Raw genomic sequence first — 17,912 nt, forward strand, 5'->3', positions numbered from 1 at the left:
CTTTAGTATTGTCTCTCCCTCTTTCTTCCCCTCTGCAGTTAAAGTCCCTGCCTTGCTTTGTCATTCCCATCATAGCACCTGTGTCATTTACCCCCCCCCCCCACCGCAGCTCCTTCTTCAAGGCCCCCATGGTTGCTTATTACATTCATGGGTTTTGCAGTTACTCAGCATAGGTGCAGTCATGCAGAAATACACTCAGGTCTGAGACTTTTTCCAAAGATTTATTGATTCACTTAAAAACAGCCATAGCAAATCAGTTACATTTTAGCACAAATATTGTTTGTTTTAAAAAATATATTTTCATTACAAAAAAATTCACAAGGATGGCCCTGTTTCATTTCTGTAAACATTCTCATTGAGTAGATGAGTTTAAGGGAAGAGCCTAGAGTCTGGTCGTCTGCATTCAGTCTATTTGGACATACTATTTTGCCTGAGGTATACTAGAAAAACCCAAGTTCATACAAATATATAGTTGGAAAAGACAGGAATATTTTAATGTCTTTACAAATAATGGTAGAGAATCTTCTTTGAAGCAATACCAAAACAGTAGTTGTTTTTTTAATGATTATTTTCAGTGTGTCATCTGAAACGACAGTCTCCAGTTCTTGGCTAACATTAAGATTTACTGGCCCCTCTTCTGCTTCAAGCAGGCCTTTTAAACAGCATGTCTCCCTGTTACATCATGTCTTAGCTGCCCTTAAAGACTGATTTCTCGGGTTCATTAGATATTCTAGATACAGATAAAACTTTGGATAGTATCAAAAATAATGTTTCTTTTATCCATCTCATTACAAAAGTCTTCAGGTCAAGGAAAGCTGCCCAGGTTCCCCACAAAGGACATAAGCTCACCAAAATGGTAAGCTTTGCTACAAATTTCAGCTTTACTACAGACATTAAATATTGGTAAATCATTTCCCTTAAAACAATAAGCTAACTTCATTCAGTCTTGAGAACAATGTCTGCCAAATAGCCAGTCTAATGAACCAAGCATAATTTTTGCGAGCAAATTTTTGTTTTTCAATTGCATTAGAAAAATTCCTCCAATTCAACTCATAATTAGGCAGGTGTTTTCCTACAGATGGCTACCATATCCAGAACTCAGCTCAAAGCAGGTTAAACATCTTGACACTCTGTCATAGAGAATACAGACTCAAGCACTATAGAAACACATGTCAAGGCACAGAAAGACAGGAGTAACTACCAAATGTGTGTGACATGCACTTAATGGGAGCTACCTTCTGGTTATAGGAAGCAGAAAAATGAGAACATGGGGACTTTTATGTATTAAGTATAGTTTGAATGTTTTACAATAAGATTCATTCATGTATTATGGATGTAACAAATTAAGAAAATGAATATGAGAAAGTCTGATAGGTTCCAAAAATGGCTTTGATTATCTCCTAATGGAATCCCAGGGTTCCATTTTTTTAAGCTACTCTGAATTCACACATGTATTTCTTCTGTATTAATAACAGTCCATTTCTATTTACAAAAAAAGTCAGTCAAAGTCTTGAAATGTACTTATAAGCTATATGGTGAACTGCCTAAAGTTATATTACAAAAGTTTACCAAGAACAGAGTTAAGTTTTATGTTTTTAAGTTCTTTGTGAAACATAAGACATTAAATTCTGGCATCTTCAAATATTGAAGGTACTCAGTAATTAAATACATGAAAATTAAGTATGTTTAATATTCAATATGGGGGACACTGTTTTGCTGGAAAAATAATAGAAACTCCGTAGAAAATGCATAGCATTTAGTTGTCTCTGCAACCGAAAACATTTCAGCATGGCCCCCCCCTTTTAAATGGAAGCCAGTGTGTCACTGGTCTGCTGCACTGATGCTCTGACGGCGCACCTACAGGCATCGGCACAAGGAAGCAAAGACAATCTGCAATATGGGTCTCTTGTCTTAAGTCACAGGACTCCATTTTGTCAATTTCAGATGGCTTCGTATCTATCACTATGTAACTACTAACCTATAATCCACGTCACAGAGATCCTACAATTCCCACATGCAGCACTGCCAGAAGTAGAGAGACCGCAACAAGACGCTGGCAAGGGTGAAGGGAAGCTCACCTCCACACTCTGTGTTGCACTCAGGCTCTCAGACAGCTCAGATGCTTTATCTCAACTCTGGATGGGTGATTAATGATGCCGGCTGCTCAATGTCTAAGTGAGTTTTACTTTGAACTTTAAGTAATTTTAAAGTTAAAAAATGTTTTTTTCATTCTTTACAGGAATAAAGACAGACACACAAATTGCTCTGTACTTGTCATCTTAACTAAAAAGACCTTTCTTTTTTGTCTTGGCCATTGATGAGCTGCCAATATCAGCTGAGGACACACTTCTTTTGGTAAACCATGGGGGTAATTTTCTCTTTGACATTTCAGACGATGTCTATAGAAAACAGAAATACAAAAAAAAAATATTTATACAATGGAAAAAGCATACGAGCTGTAAAAGCAACATAGATAACTATTCTCCCCAACCAAACAAAATGAAATAGAAACAGCTATAGAATTCATTTTGGGATGAAAAATCTAATAAATAAAGGAGAAAAAATTATTATATAATGTCCTTATTCATTTACTTATCCCATTACCACCCACTTTAAAGATGATTTGTTATTTTATTATTAGAATGTCTGTGCATGTGCATGTACATGCGTGCGTGCGTGTGTGTGCGTGTGTGTGTATGTGTGTACACACACTACATATCCTACATCACCCAATGTGGAGGTCAGAGACATCTTTCAAGGTCTTTTCTATCCTGGCCGACATGTTAAAGCAGAGGTTCTCTTGTTTTCCGTGCTGTGTACTCCAACCTAGCTACTCTCGAACGTCCAGGCATTCCCCTGTGGCCACCTCCCCATCACTGCAGGAGTGCTGGGATTACAGAGGCACACCACTATATTTACCATTTCCCTATGGCTCCAGGAATCAAACTCAGCCATCAGCTTTGCAAGGCAAAAGCTTTTATCCACTCGGCATCCTGCTGGCTTCTCTGTCAACTTTCAAGATACTCAAGTTCAGGCATTCTTTTTTGTTGTTCTTTTTTGTTTTTTGGAGACAGGGTTTCTCTGTGTAGCCTTGGCTGTCCTGGACTCACTTTGTAGACCAGGCTGGCTCAAACTCACAAAGATTCAGGCACTCATTTGCTAAGTAAAAAACTGGACCTTGTTTCCGATCTACTAGCATGACACATTAATTTTAGGTTGACCAAAGTAGTGAATTTAAAGAGCTCAGGACACAGCTAAGTGTTATAACACTCATCTGGCACGCACAAGGCCTCAAGTCCAAGAGATTTCACAGAAAACAATAGCAAAGAAAACTTTAAAAGTGATGAATGTGATGCTCTGAGGAAGGCATACAAACAAGGACACACAGAGAGTTTTTATTGAGTGCATGAAAAAGAAAACAGGTACTGACATCCATGGTGTCAAGGCTAGCAGAGTGACTCAGCCACTGCTCAGCTCCTTGCAGAGTGGCCGGGAAGCAACAAGACAGAGTAAATGAAAAAGATCTTTGCTACATAGACTGCTTTGAGAATTCCCTGACAACCATAGATCCCCTTCTCAGAAAAAGAACGAATAAAGACATGCAGAACACTTTGCATGTAATTTTAGGGGCCCATCTGCCAAAATATTTTGGACCCTGTCAAAAGGCCCTGAAAAAATTTATTTAATAACATAAAAGGAATGTTTTGTGCTACATCATCTGTGCATGAAAAACAAATAAACAAGCATTACCACTTGAAACAGTAGGTGATTGTTCTATAAACCTACCATGCTGAGCCGCTAGAGGCTTTGAATAAAAGGGCAGAAATCATACTAATAAGAATACTCCTTGGAATTTAGCCAAGCTAATTTGCTTACGAAAGCATTTGAAGGCTTTTATCATAAAGTAGCTTTATTTAAGTTAAATGTGCCTGTTAGTTAGCATAAGGTATGACAATGGTATAACTTATACTATTTCAGAAATATAACTTTAAATGCTTTAACAATTATTTGCTATATTTTATTATGTTTTCTGCTTTAAAAAATGTTTCAAAATATTCACAGGTAAGGAAAAAAGGCAAAAGATACTTAGAAAAATGAATTGCACATTGAAATTTCATATTGAACACTGTAATACTGACATTTTATATTTAAGAAAACAAAAGCTGTTTCATGTTCCATGTCAAGTAAAGAAATTCAGAGTAAAATGAAGGGGAGGCTGTAACTTTCCCAAAGCTACGGAAAGGAACTGGCTGGGACAGCACTTTTGCTCCTTGTACCCATTTCTAACCAGGGAAGAACAAACAGGAAGAACAGATGAGATCTATGCACTCTGGAAGACACTGGAGCACTTGACTACAATGAAATATTACATGTTACATGGAATAACAAAAAGAAATTTTGATAGTGAAAAATAGCCCAGAGATGGGACAAAGGTTGTGGTTGGCATACAAAAGGCTCTAGATTTAATTGCCAAAACCAAAACACACACACACACACAGAAAGAGACAGAGGCAGAGAGACACAGAGACAGGGACAGATACATGGAGAGAGGGAACACAAACCAACAGTTGAGGGGTATGGAGACATGGGAAAGGGATGTCTCCATCAATTCCTCCCCTCAGAGTACAGGGAACCCCACAAAAGAGGAGACAGAAAGAATATAAGCTAGGGGGGATCTAGAACTCTAAGAAACAGGACCAAAGCTCATATGAACTCACAGAGACTGAGGCAGCATGCACAGGGCCTGCAGGGGGCTGCCCCAGGTCCTCTGGGTATCTATTATCACTTCTAGTTTAGTGTTTTTACAGGACTCCTGAGTGTGCAAACCAGTAGATCTCTGATTCTTATGCCTTCTCTTGGGCTTATTTCCTTCTGTTTTTGTCTTGTCCAACTCTGATGTAAAAGCTTTTGTTTTATCTTATTGTACATTTTTTATGTTTTATCATTATCCCTTCAAAACTTTGTTTTCTAATGGAGACGGAAAAGGAGTAGATGCAGAACGGAGGGCAAGCGGGGAGGAACTGGAAGGAACAGAAGGAGGAAAACTGTAATCAGTTTTTATATATTATTATATATTAAGTGAGAAAAAATCTATAACTGGAAACAAAAAGAAAGTCAAGCAGGACAGTTGCAATATAGAATCAGAAGAGAAAAAGCAGCAAAAAATGGTGGGGTGCGGCTCATAATCAATTTCCATATTTTAAACACTACACAAAACAGCATTATATAGAGTTACATGAAATGAATAAGGCCACCCTGGGCCATGCTCTGCTTTGCAAGTGCAGGAAAACCAATTTCACGTGACATGGACAAGACAATAGGTACAGGCTCACATTCTCGGATAGCAGACTGACATTCAGAGTAGAGCATAGCCTTTCCTGTATTTACAGGTACGGGAAAACAAGTAAGAAAGTCCTAAGTGTGAGCCTAAGTTGTAGAAATAGAAAGATGGGCTTTCTACAGAACTACGTTTCATTAATTCTAAAATATGCATGTGCTGATATCACTTTTACAGCTAACAAATTATGAAAAATGTCAACATTCCCAACTACTTAAGTCACTAGGTTATCTAAAAAAAGACAATACACGAACCTAACTAAAGAACTTTAAAAGACCAATTTAATTTTAAAAAAGAAAGATGATTTTCCTTTATTTTTAAAATATTGAGAAGAGCGAGTGGTCAGTGCTGGAAGTCCTATGCTGATCACCGCTGTGCTGAGGCGTGGAGCCTTGTCTTCAGCACAAGTGTTAGCAACTACCAGCCAGCACACCCAGCTTATCATGGCAGAACTAACATAATTTTAGTGAGTTATTAAAGCTGAGCAATTACTATCAGTGAGTCATGTAGATCTTGGAGGTATTAAGTCAAACCTACAAATTTATAGTCATGTCAGAAACTGATCCTTCTCTAATTACAATCTGCCCATGTGATACCAACATAATTTTTAATATCATCTAAAATAACACCGGATGCTTACTTTTCCTAATTATGCAAGATTCCCCATGTTACACTCAGAACCATAGCTATACATGTAGAGTGCAATCCTTGTACCAGAAAGTGAAAATGACAGAAGGATCAAGCAAAGGGACGCATTCATAATTGAATTTGCTTCACTTCTGTAGAACATATGCACTGCCATGATACACAAAGCTAACTCCATTAACTACATCTCTGGAACAAGGTGTATTTCTTCAAATACAAACCCAATACAGGTAAAATTTAAGATGGTTTTCTACACAATAAATTATTCTTTTATTGTCTTTTTTTTTTAAAAAAATAACAGCTTTCCTCACATGATATTTGAAAAGCGAAGGGAATAATGTACAGAGATTTATATATTACAACAGACCAAATGTACCCTCTGAGCATGAGAAGGGAACCAGGGACACTGTGTAGACATTCTACATGTTAATTAGTACCTTGGCATCAGGGACTGTGTCCTTGCTTTCCTTAACACTCCCACAGTTCTCTTCCGAGCTGGAGAAACACCTCTTTCTGCTGGAATCACAAGAAGGCTGACTCCTGCTGTCGGAACCACTGAGGATCTCAATTACCATGTGGATTAGGTATGTGTCAATGTTTTCAGGAACTAACATTCTAATGAGTTTAACTTTATACATATCTGTAAAAGATAGGAAGCCAAACAACAAAAGTTAAGAAGGATATTTTAGAAAACTAGGCGGTGAAAATGATAAAATACTAGGAAGAAGAAAAATTGCCCAAGAAAATTTTTGTCTTTCAAATGGTAACATCCTTCAGGAAAATGGGATAAAATTATGTTTCCCTCTCATGACACCATGCAAACCCTTAGCTCCAGGACAGGCCAATATTAATGATGCTATATAAGTCATTTCTCTGTCGGATTCCCTGAAAATAACAACCAACATGCATAGACCCCTTTTTAAGGGAACCTGTGCTTCAATTTCCAAATATTGGTTACAAATTAATATTTCTTAAAAATAATTTACTCCTGGGGAGGGAGAGATAGCTCAGCAGTTAAGAGCATACACTGTTCTCACTAAGAATCCAAGCTTCATTCCTAGCTCCCACATCAAGTACTCACAACCACCTGTAATTCTAGCTTCAGGGAATTTGATGCCCTTTTCTGGCCACTGTGGAGAACTGTACCCATGTGTATGCATTCATTTATACACACACACACACAGAAACAAATAAATTTGTCCTTTTAAAAACAATTCTTTGGAAGAGAGGGCTTTTTGCAGCCTTGGCTGTCCTTGAACTCGCTCTGTAGATCGGGCTGGCCTCAAATTCATAGAAATTCACCTGGCTCTGCTTCCAGAGTGCTGGGATTAAAGGCATGGGCCACCACCACCAGGCTTAGAAATAATTCTTAAAATACAAGCTATTGATACTTATGAATAAGATTCTAAGATAATTACATTATTAGTATATGCCAGAGCAAACCACATCAGTTACTTAAAATGCTTATCATGGTGAATTTTCTGAGAGAAAATGACTATGGCCATCACAATATTGTTTTAATGAAAAAATTGAAGACAAAAAGTGCTCAAAGTAAACACTACCGTCTACCCAGAGTGAACAGAATACACGTTACAGAGTTCTGGCGCAGAATTTTGCCTTCAGAATCAAGGAACTTGCGTGTTTTGTGGCAACACAATTAACTCACGTCGTGGCAGTCATCCCCACTTCCCTACACCGTGGAGCATCTGTACAGATGAACCACTGCTTTCCACTGAAGGAAACCCTCTCCACAGCACACACATCCTCAAAGTCAACTACAACAAAACTAAGCAACTTCGAATCCACTTGTTCCTCCTCAGTGTTTATTAAACACATCAGGCACTCCTCACAGGCAACTTAACTTAGTGATCAGAAGCCGAGTCATTATTTAATGACAGCTTCACAACATGAATATAAATTGTTGATGTTTTCAGGCTTATAGTCTCTTTTCTCCCAAAGACTATGGCTTGCTATTCAAGGACTCATCCAAAATGAAAAAAAAAAAAAAAAAAGGCACAAATAAAAGTTATATACAGCTAACAAAAGTAGTACAGTTGGCTACCTACATATGTTACAGGTTAAAAATGTAAGACTGGTGCTAAGCATAGTCTTAGTAAGGACTATGTACTAATTCGTACTAAAATCATCAATGACGTTAAACTATCAACCCCGTTAAAACTGATTTGGGTCAATGTACCACTCTAATTATCTCAGAAATCCCACCATCTTACTGCCCCAATGAGCAATCTGCTCTGTATGTATGCCAGGCTCGACTCTGAACACCTGTTGTCTTCAATTTTTCTTTAGAATAATGTTCTGATACACATTATATTATATTTCCATTATCTCTGGATTGCTGGAAGCGGGGTTGGTGGTTCACAGGTTGGAGACATTGTAGTTTGATGCATACTGGTAAATTATCTCTAAACTGTGCTATATATATTATTATAACCATTAACCAAGGACATGCTCCTAAACATCTGAAACTAAGTAATTCAAATTAATTTTTAAATTTAAAAACTGATATTATACCAGTCCATTCTGTTCAACCTCAAAGCTTATGAAAGCTAAATACTTTTCACTATTTTTTGATGTTGATATTTTGTCATTGATTTTTTCAATTTATTTTTTGATTTATTATAATTTATTCACTTTGTATCCCAGCTGTGGTCCCCTCTCTCATCCCCTCCCAATCTCGCCTTCCCTCCCTCTTCTCCTCCCATGCCCCTCTCCAAGTCCACTGATAGGGGGAGGTCCACCTTCCATTCCCTCTGACCCTAGCCTATCAGGCCTCATCAGGACTGGCTGCACTGTCTTCCTCTGTGGCCTGGTACAGCAGCTTTGTATATAGACATATATTTGTATAACCTGCTCCAAATCCAAGTAGAGGAAGAGGATTATGACAACCATGATATCTTAACCCTCACTTCCTTGGTAAAACACTCACCGTCTGTAAGCTGTCATCTGTGGGTGTGAGATTTGGTATTAGAAGCATGTACCAGCATACTGGCTAAAGTATTTTTAATTAAAGCTTAGCATCAGAGGACACGTTATAATAATGAAATGACTGCAAAAAAAGCTTAATACGGAAAAATATAAGAGCACTTGTTAAGAAATTTAGATTAATTGTATATTGAAATAATATTTTAGTATGTAGAACAGATTAAAATGTTATGAAAGTTAATTGCATTTATTTAGCTTTTTAATGTAGGTATTAGAAAATTAAGGTGTCCATATGGTGTTATATTTTTATTGGGTAGTACAGTTCTAGAAAAATCACTGGATTTTCCCATATTTCAGTCAACTAATATAATGATACTGTATTATATTCATTTTCTTCTGTGAGTTGTTAAGATTAGATAATGATAATACACATCCTTAATTTTATGATGTAAGTATAGTGTTTAAACTATTTTTTAGAAAACAGTCAAAATACTGAACTATGATAATGTTATGCTGAGGTTATTTTAAAAGAATCCTTCTCTATTTTGAATAAAATATACTTCTAAAATTAGGAAACTATAGTACAAGAACTTGAGTACACAAACATTTGCCTCTGGCCTAGCTGCTGATGGTGATGTCACATAAAGTCTTATGAATGTAGGAGTCACTGGTATTTTCACACACTTCTGCAAAGTCATCTGCACTACAGTTTTGCAAGTAGGTCAAGTGTAGTTTTAGATCTTAATTCTTTTCCACCCTTGTGTGGAAGTCAGTACTAAAACATGTCCTGGAACACGGAATGACAGCACTAGCTGTCCTTTGCTGTGTCAAGAGAGATCATGTTACTTCTTTGTTGAAGGTCCCTTGGAAGCCACCCTTAATTTCCCAGTTCCATGCACATAAAGAATGGGGGAAATTATTCTGAGTATTATCTAGGTACCTCATTAAATATCTTACTTAACTTATTAAGCACAGTTAAAACACTCAATGTAATGAAAGACGTTTAAATTATATAAACATAGAAAAATAATTTAAAAAACACAGAATTATAAAAACACAGAGTGAAAATCTAAATGGATAACAAGAATACACAAAAATAAGATTTCAATTCACAGTTACTCTATTTTTGAGTTAATATATATATATATATAAAACATTTATATTGGTTATACATATATAACCCATATGTATATAGGCTATACATACATACATATATATATATGGTTGCACACACTGGCTGCTCTTCCAAAGGTCCTGAGTTCAATTCCCAGCAACTACATGGTGACTCACAACCATCTATAATAAGATCTGGTGCCCTCTTCTAGTGCACAGGCAGGCAGAATGCTGTATAATTAATTAATTAATATTATTAATATTAAATTTTTTAAATTAATTTGGAATTGTACAATATTTAGATCTTGTTCCTTAAAATACTGAATTATGTGATAAGGCTATTGCTAAATAAAAATAACACCAAGCTATTAATATGGTATGTACATTTTCATTCCTTGTGGTAATGCATAATGATATTTTTTCCAGTAAGACCATGAATAGTATCTTATCAAAGAAAAAAAGAACCCAAACCCCAAATCTCACACCCACAGATGACAGCTTACAGACCGTGAGTGCTTTATCAAGGAAGCGAGGGCTAAGATATCATGGTTGTCATAATCCTCTTCCTCCACTTGGATTGAAGCAGGTAATACAAACATATGTCTATATATTATGTATCCAACCTATGTATAGTATATTGTAGAAGAGTAAGACACATGGTTCATAAATACATTTGAAATACATCTCTGTTCTTTGCTGTAATATTTAGCACAAGTCTGAGTAAGATGTACTTGCACTGTAGTCTGTGGATGGTGGTGGTGATGAGTGTTCAACTAGTGACTCGCTCACTCATTAGGAAATACTTCACTTCTAATGCTTGTGAAGTCAGGCTGTCCAATTAGAAATGGTTTTTTTATATTACTAAACTCTGTGTGGTTTTATAATTCCTTAGTTTAAATAGTTGATCAAGTTGGCCCTACCTACATTTATGTACACAGAGAACAATGAATGGACTCAGTAGATTCAGCCTGAGTGTGTGTGTGCATGCATGTGTGTGTGTGTGTGCAAAATGACAATAATTAACAAAGATGTCATGAATTTGAGATGGGATGCAGAAGACGGCAATGAAATGAAGAGAGGAGAGGGAGTGGAAATAATGCAAATACTGTACTTGTACATGAAATTCTCAAGCACTAAAAACTGTTTTAAAAATTAATTATATAACAACTGAAATCAAAACTGCCAAGTTCAGACAATAGGGGGTACTAGTTATCGTAAACAATATTTGAAGAAATTATAAAATATTAAAGGAAATAAAATCAATTTATTCTAATCAAAGAGACTTAATAAACCTGAATCTTACTAAAAACTTTAAGTTACACTTTATTTTGATAACTTTGAAGTTAATTTTAAGTTATTTGACAGAATGACTTAAAATGGCATAGTAAAAATTAAAACATGATAAATCATTAATCTTAGACATGATATTAAAACAATTTTTGCAACTGTTTAGGCCTCAAATCCCTATGTAAAACAGGGTGGAAGTAGGAAAGAGAAAAATGTTTCTACTTTTTTTAAAATCAAAAGTTCTATAACTTTATAATGACATAAATTATAAACTAAATTAACATCAACTCACCTCTTTACCACAGTCAAACCAGACAGTTTCCGTAGTTACGTGGCAATGCTGAGTTAAGGTTAGAATAGTCCTTTTTTGTTATTTAAGAATGTTGCTCAATTATTTAGTATATAAACACACAAAAGATCACTATAGCCCATAGAATTTTCAAGTCACTCCCTTCTGCAAAATGCAATTTACCATTGTTACTGTTGTCTGTTCACCAAAGCCACAGGTTCCATATCCATATTCACCAACCACAAACCGGGAATGGTGGTACGTGCCTATAATCCCAGCACTCAGAAGACTGAGTCAGGAGGAAGGCAAACTCAAGGCCAGCCTAGACTACACAGCAAGACCTGTCTCAAAGCAAACAAACACCAGCGACTGTACTAAACAAGCACACATCCTCCATATTATTTTTCAAACAATACATCACAACAACTACTGACACGTACAGTATAGCAACTGCATATTGTGTTATACTGTGATTTACAGTATACAGGATATGTGTTACATTTTATACAGGAGGCTCAGACACCCACAGATATTTAGATCCCCATGAAGACATGAAATCAATACTGAGGAGTGATTATGCAGTTTCTGAACTCTTCCTCTGTATAGTCTTCCTTATCAACTTCATATGTTCTTTTGTTTTTCAATATTTATTTGTATTTTATGTGTATCACTGTTTTGTCAGCATGTATGTATGTGCACTATGTGTGTACCCGATGCCTGCATAAGCCAGAGCAGGGCATCATAGCTCCTAGAACTGGAGTTACAGACATTTGAGGGTCAGCATGTGGGTGTTGGGAACCCAACCCGGATCCTCTGCAAAAGCAGCAAGTGCTCTTACCCATTGAGCCTCCTCTCTAGCTCCAACTTTATATATTCCTGAAAACTGTCAAAAAGATGGAGGATAAAACTGATGCTATTTAAAGGGTGTTTTAAAAAATGCTCTTGGATATTACTGTTTACTTCAATCATCACCATCTTTACTAATGCCACTACTTACTGTTTGCCATGTACCAAGTCTCTCTGTCTGGTACCCAATGTGCTTCTCACAATTCTGTAAAAAATAAAAATGCTACTCCTTTCTACTTCATACATGAAGAAATTATGACCTGGAGAGGTGTGGGTCATGAGCTAATGGTCACAAATCATGAACTGTCAGAGATAAGACTGGCTCACTATTGCATCTACTGCCAAAGCCTTCACATCCTCCTGTCTGGGCTAATTCCATCTGTCCATTCACGGTAACCATTCATGAAGGTAGCCAATCAAGTGTGAACATGATTGTCAATGTTTTTAAAGGAAGCATGCTGTATAACATTGCCCAACCACCTTATCAAAACATCCAAGACAATGCATTTCTAGCAGAAATTTCAGTCTTTAGCTTTCCCTAAAACAATGTGTCATTTTGCAATGGGCAAAGGTTGATAAGACCACAGTCTAACCCTGCACAGTAAATGCTGTTTTCTCATTCTGCCTTCATGTCTAACACACTGGCTACTGATGTCAGAAAGACTGACTTTCTCATAAGATGACTCACACTTGAGTTCTGGATATTTTACCACGAAGTCTACAATTTGGCTCTTGGGTCTTAATATTCAGAAACTTTAATTTAACCTTTGAAGATCCACATTGACCAAGTTCCCCAAAATACCAATTCATTAACTTATTAATGTGCAAGTTTCCTCTAAATCTTCAATTAGCATGTCTAGACATGCTTTCTGTATATGCAGATATGTACAGAAAATCAAATTATAACGAGACTGTATTTGAGAAAGACTCCTCTTAAGTAATTCTTTTGCTCCATCACTTTACAAATTCTTGGTTGAGGGAAAGCTCTAGCTGTTTCCACATGAGAAAGGATTTCAGGTAGTGAAAAGTAAGAATTTATTCAGCTTTGTAGAAAAGGGTATTTTTGTTTGTTTTTAAGATAATCATTGCTGTAGTCTAACAGAATTTATTTAATCAGATTTATTGTTATAATATGCTGGCCTTATATCTGTACATTTAAGAGGGGAAAATCCTCTAATGTGCCGTAACTTTACTTCTGTAAAAAAATAAATTGCTCAAATATTTCTATAAGGCAAACAGGGGACTGTGCTCCATGGCACAGCTGAAGTTCCTCAGTGGGACAAGAACAAATGCTTTATTTTCTCTTCCTCCTCCTTTTTTTAAAATGCTGTTTTGCCTGTATGATCCATGAACCAAGTGTGTGCTTCCCCACAGAGGTCAGAAGGGGGTGTCAGAACCCGTGGAACTGCAGTAACAGTAGACTGTGGACCACCATGTGAGTGCCAGAAATCAAACCCCAGTCTTCTGGAAGAACAGCCAGTACTGTCAACTGCTGAGCCGTCTATCAAGCATGGAGAAGCAACTCTTTCACTGGGCTACAGAGCTTGACATGTCAGTGACTGACACCACTGACTGTGTGGTTAAAGAAAGATGCCAATGGCAGGGACTCAGGGCCACTTAGGGGAAAATGAGGAGTGCATCGGCTGCTGAGAATGAATCTCAACAACAATGTGGTTTCACACATACATGCCTGGTTTGGGTATGAGTGGGAAAATCATAATCTGAGGAGAAAGAAGTCTTCAGTATACTTTCTGCTGAGGAAGAAACAATTGTTTTTGTTTTTTTTTTTTTTTTTTTACTATTAAAAGTTACCAAAGTAAAATTTCACCACAGCAGAAGGCTCAGTGCTGTTAATATGAAACTATGAGCAAATGGCTTGTTTACTTCATGTGAGTTGACTTGGGTTATTAGGCTGAGAGAATGGCTTTGCTCATCACCTGAGTTGATGGGAGGGTTTCGGATAACATCGGTAATGATCTTCTGAACCTCTGGGGTCAGGCCAGCTCGTTCCATATCCAGGGGGCAGCCAGCTTTTCTCGCCTGGGCTAAGTGCATGCCAACTGCAGTGAGAGGCAGAAGCCTATGCTCAGCTATGCTGTGCTGCAGAAAGAACAGGAAAGAAAGCAGTGAGCTTAAAACCTCCTACGGCACCTCACAGAAAGAAAACATCTCAGGCAGTAAATACTCACCGAGAAATAAGCAATGAATAGACCTTGAGTAAAATTGTAAATATTTCTTCAGAACTGTATCGACCTTTCATGGGTTCTACTCTGTATACTGATTAAAACAAATCACCCAACTCAGCCAAAATTCAATCCCCGCCCCTTCCTTCCCTCTGTATGCACTTTAAAAAGCTACTGTTTCAGCCATCAGCTACTTTATGCTAAGTCTGATATCTGTTACAATCTTTGAAAACATTAAAAAGCTGTATTGTAATGCTCTTAAAATTAGAGATGGTGCTTTGGCTACATGAATTTCCAAGGCTGCAACTCCTAGATGCTCAGGGATGATGCAAGGCTCCAGAAGCACTCTTTAGAAAGGCCCCAAGAAGACTTTCATAAGCATTTTTAATGGGCTCTGTTCATAAAGCACTAACTACAACTTACCAAGGATGCTTGCTCACCGTTATCATACTACTGAACTTAAGATAATCATGATCACTTTTGGAAAGTATTTTTATAAAGATTTTTAAAATAGTTGTGGCTCCAAATACATTTATAATATGTATTAAGTAAAAGCATTTTTTAAACAAAAAACATAGACGCTCAATGACACTAACATTTATGATGTCTCTTTCAATATATTTAGAAAGTCTGAATTTAGACTGTGCGTGTGAGTGTTGATTCATTCACAGAGCAGACCAGCTATGGCAGTATTTTCATCTTTCATGAGTAGGTGTTAAATTGCTTTCATTAAATGTCTACGCTTTTCCATTAAAAAGTATGAACCATGTGTGTATAATATCAGGGTTATTTGATACTAGGCATCAAATTACTTCCAACTAATTGCATTATTGCTCATCACTAATTAGTCCTCAGATGTGTTTAATTTTGTGGTTAACTAGCAAGACCCTCTTAAGACTCCAGGGAGTTATAGATAATCAACAATCATTTTGCAAAATCAACCACTACCTAATACCATAAGACATAAATTAAGATATTTCATTCATCACATCACTGATTATAAATGTAACATATTTTATGTATTATTATTAAAACTAGAATATTCTTTATTCAAAAATTTGGAGCCCATTTCAAACTTTCTTGGTAACCATATTCAGTTACTATACACACATGGTCAGAACATACATATAAGATATATTGAACAAGTGCACCTTAACTCACTGCTTACACAAGATCTCACTACATTCCACTCATCATATATGGTTAAAAGAGCTAATGAAATGATTTAGTTTCTGGCTAAGGGTTTTTCTAAGTTTAAGTAGGAAACTTGACTGTCAATAGACATTTTAAGTTAAGGGCTGTAGGTTTTTATTTTCACACAGCTGTGAGCTAAATAAAGTGCACGGTGGGCAGGCCCTGACCCAAATGAGCTGTTCCAGTTTAATGTCAGAGAACCAGGGATGCGGAGCAGGCATCTCATGGTACCCTAGTCTAGTGATGTGCTTTCCATCTCTTAGAACTCTTGGCAGCCATAAAGACTTATGTTAGAGCAATGAAGAAATATGACCTGTGACCATTTTTCACAGTAGTAAGATATTTAAGAATCTCTAACACAGTTTTGGAGGAAAAAAGAGAGGAGCAAGTGCTAGAAAAAGGTGTGAAATGTAAATTTTTAGAAAGTTCTTTTCAGATCTTTGACTAACTTCCAGAAAGAGTGTATACATCGCACACATGTAACAGCATGTTTTCACAGCTTTGTGCTTTGTTTCTGTTTAACTCACTGAATTTATTTTCTCTGACAGTGCTTGGCATCAAGCCCGGGGGCTCCACATGGTAGATAAGTGTGCTGCACGGAAGGCATGGAAGCTAAGGATTACACACACTCCATAATACAAAGCTCATATTTCATAATAAATGGTATAAAGTACAGTGTATCTACAGTTAGTATTATTGGATCATGTTTTGTTTCTGTGTTTCTTAATAACACATACACTAATTGTTTTAAACTGGTTTTAAAATGCCTCTGCTACATTTTCCCTGAGCTACAGCTGTGCCCTCCCTCACTGTGAAAGACTCTGCTAAGGTAATCACGGACACACTAGACAGACAGGCTGACTGGAAGGACAGACTGCCATCGGTGTGTGAAAATTCAACATGTGACTTACTATATGACAAGAAGTAACAAACCCCAAGACACAGTTTTAGTACTAAGAAGCTGTGGAAACACACTGAAGGCGCTCTGGGCCCTGAAGGCAGCACTCGCTCTTACCAAGGACATCTTCTTTTCCTGAAATAAAGAGTATGTGACCGCCACCGACTGTGAGAGCGAGCATTCTTTATTTTCCGTTTCCTGACTTTTCTTCTGTTCCTCTTGGGGTTTTGTACTCAAGAAGAGGTCTGTCTGCAGAATTTTAAGTATGGCACAAATAATAATGTAATGCCAGATATAATAATATCATCAACATAATGATCACCATACAACTGTGAGGCATTGCAGGGAGATGTAACACAACATCTCTGCATAACAAAGAGTTTTCATGGAGATGCAAAAAGAAGTTGAATTGTTATGTGTTGACTTAAAGGGCTAAGAAAGCTAAAGAGCATCCAACAAACTTTCTCATCTTCTCTTTCGCTCATAAGGAGGAATTCAAAAGGAACCATATGATGTTCTAATTAATGTCTTTAAACTAATCCCCTCATCCTCTGGAATGAACACTGAACAGAATCAATATTCACGTTTATATACTATAGTCACAGAATAGGCACATAGATCATAAAGAAACATAATCTCATCATATCTGTATATGTATATAACTATATGTGTATACATGTATTTAAACATATATGTATATATATGCATTTATGTTAAATATATAGTAATTAGCTGTAAAATACACACCCTAACTAGAACTCTGGCCTTGAAGCATCATGTAAAGTCTTAGATATAGGGGACTCAGAGGATAAGAGCATACATTGCTCTTCTAGAGGACTGGAGTTTCATTTCCAGTACCCACATCAGGTGGATCCTATACACAAACACACACACACACACACACACACACACGATAAAAAAATAAGTATAAAAAACATTCAAAAGATGTACTTTAAAAATTCTTTTAGATATAGTTTCTTTTGAAATATCCAAAAGATAAAATAGAAGATTTTTAAAAATTCACTAAAAATACTATAATTTCCTTAAGCTTTAAAATGAAACTGGTTTTTTTTAGTTACATATAAAAGCCAGATTAAAACAGCATACTATAGTCATAATAAAACAAGAAAAATAGCTGAATAATTTAATGAGCCTAGTCTCCTGATGAATAAAACT

The 17,912-nt window shown here is 36.6% G+C and overlaps 1 protein-coding gene across 2 annotated transcripts in view; it reads right to left on the minus strand.

Annotated features, from left to right (window-relative positions):
- Nucleotides 1–202: 202 nt before the first annotated feature.
- Wrn (WRN RecQ like helicase) overlaps nucleotides 203–17,912 on the minus strand; it is a 124,958-nt gene continuing 107,248 nt past the window's right edge. For both annotated transcript variants that reach the window (XM_060381596.1, XM_060381595.1), the window contains 4 exons: nucleotides 16,854–16,985; nucleotides 14,399–14,561; nucleotides 6,421–6,623; nucleotides 203–2,399 (listed from right to left, as the gene is read on the minus strand). In XM_060381596.1, the coding sequence (XP_060237579.1) occupies nucleotides 2,280–2,399; nucleotides 6,421–6,623; nucleotides 14,399–14,561; nucleotides 16,854–16,985 (618 nt within the window). In that variant the 3' untranslated portion in view covers nucleotides 203–2,279. The remainder of the gene's footprint in view (nucleotides 2,400–6,420; nucleotides 6,624–14,398; nucleotides 14,562–16,853; nucleotides 16,986–17,912) is intronic.

Source organism: Meriones unguiculatus, chromosome 4, assembly GCF_030254825.1.
Source record: "Meriones unguiculatus strain TT.TT164.6M chromosome 4, Bangor_MerUng_6.1, whole genome shotgun sequence".
NCBI classification, from domain to species: Eukaryota; Metazoa; Chordata; class Mammalia; order Rodentia; family Muridae; genus Meriones; species Meriones unguiculatus.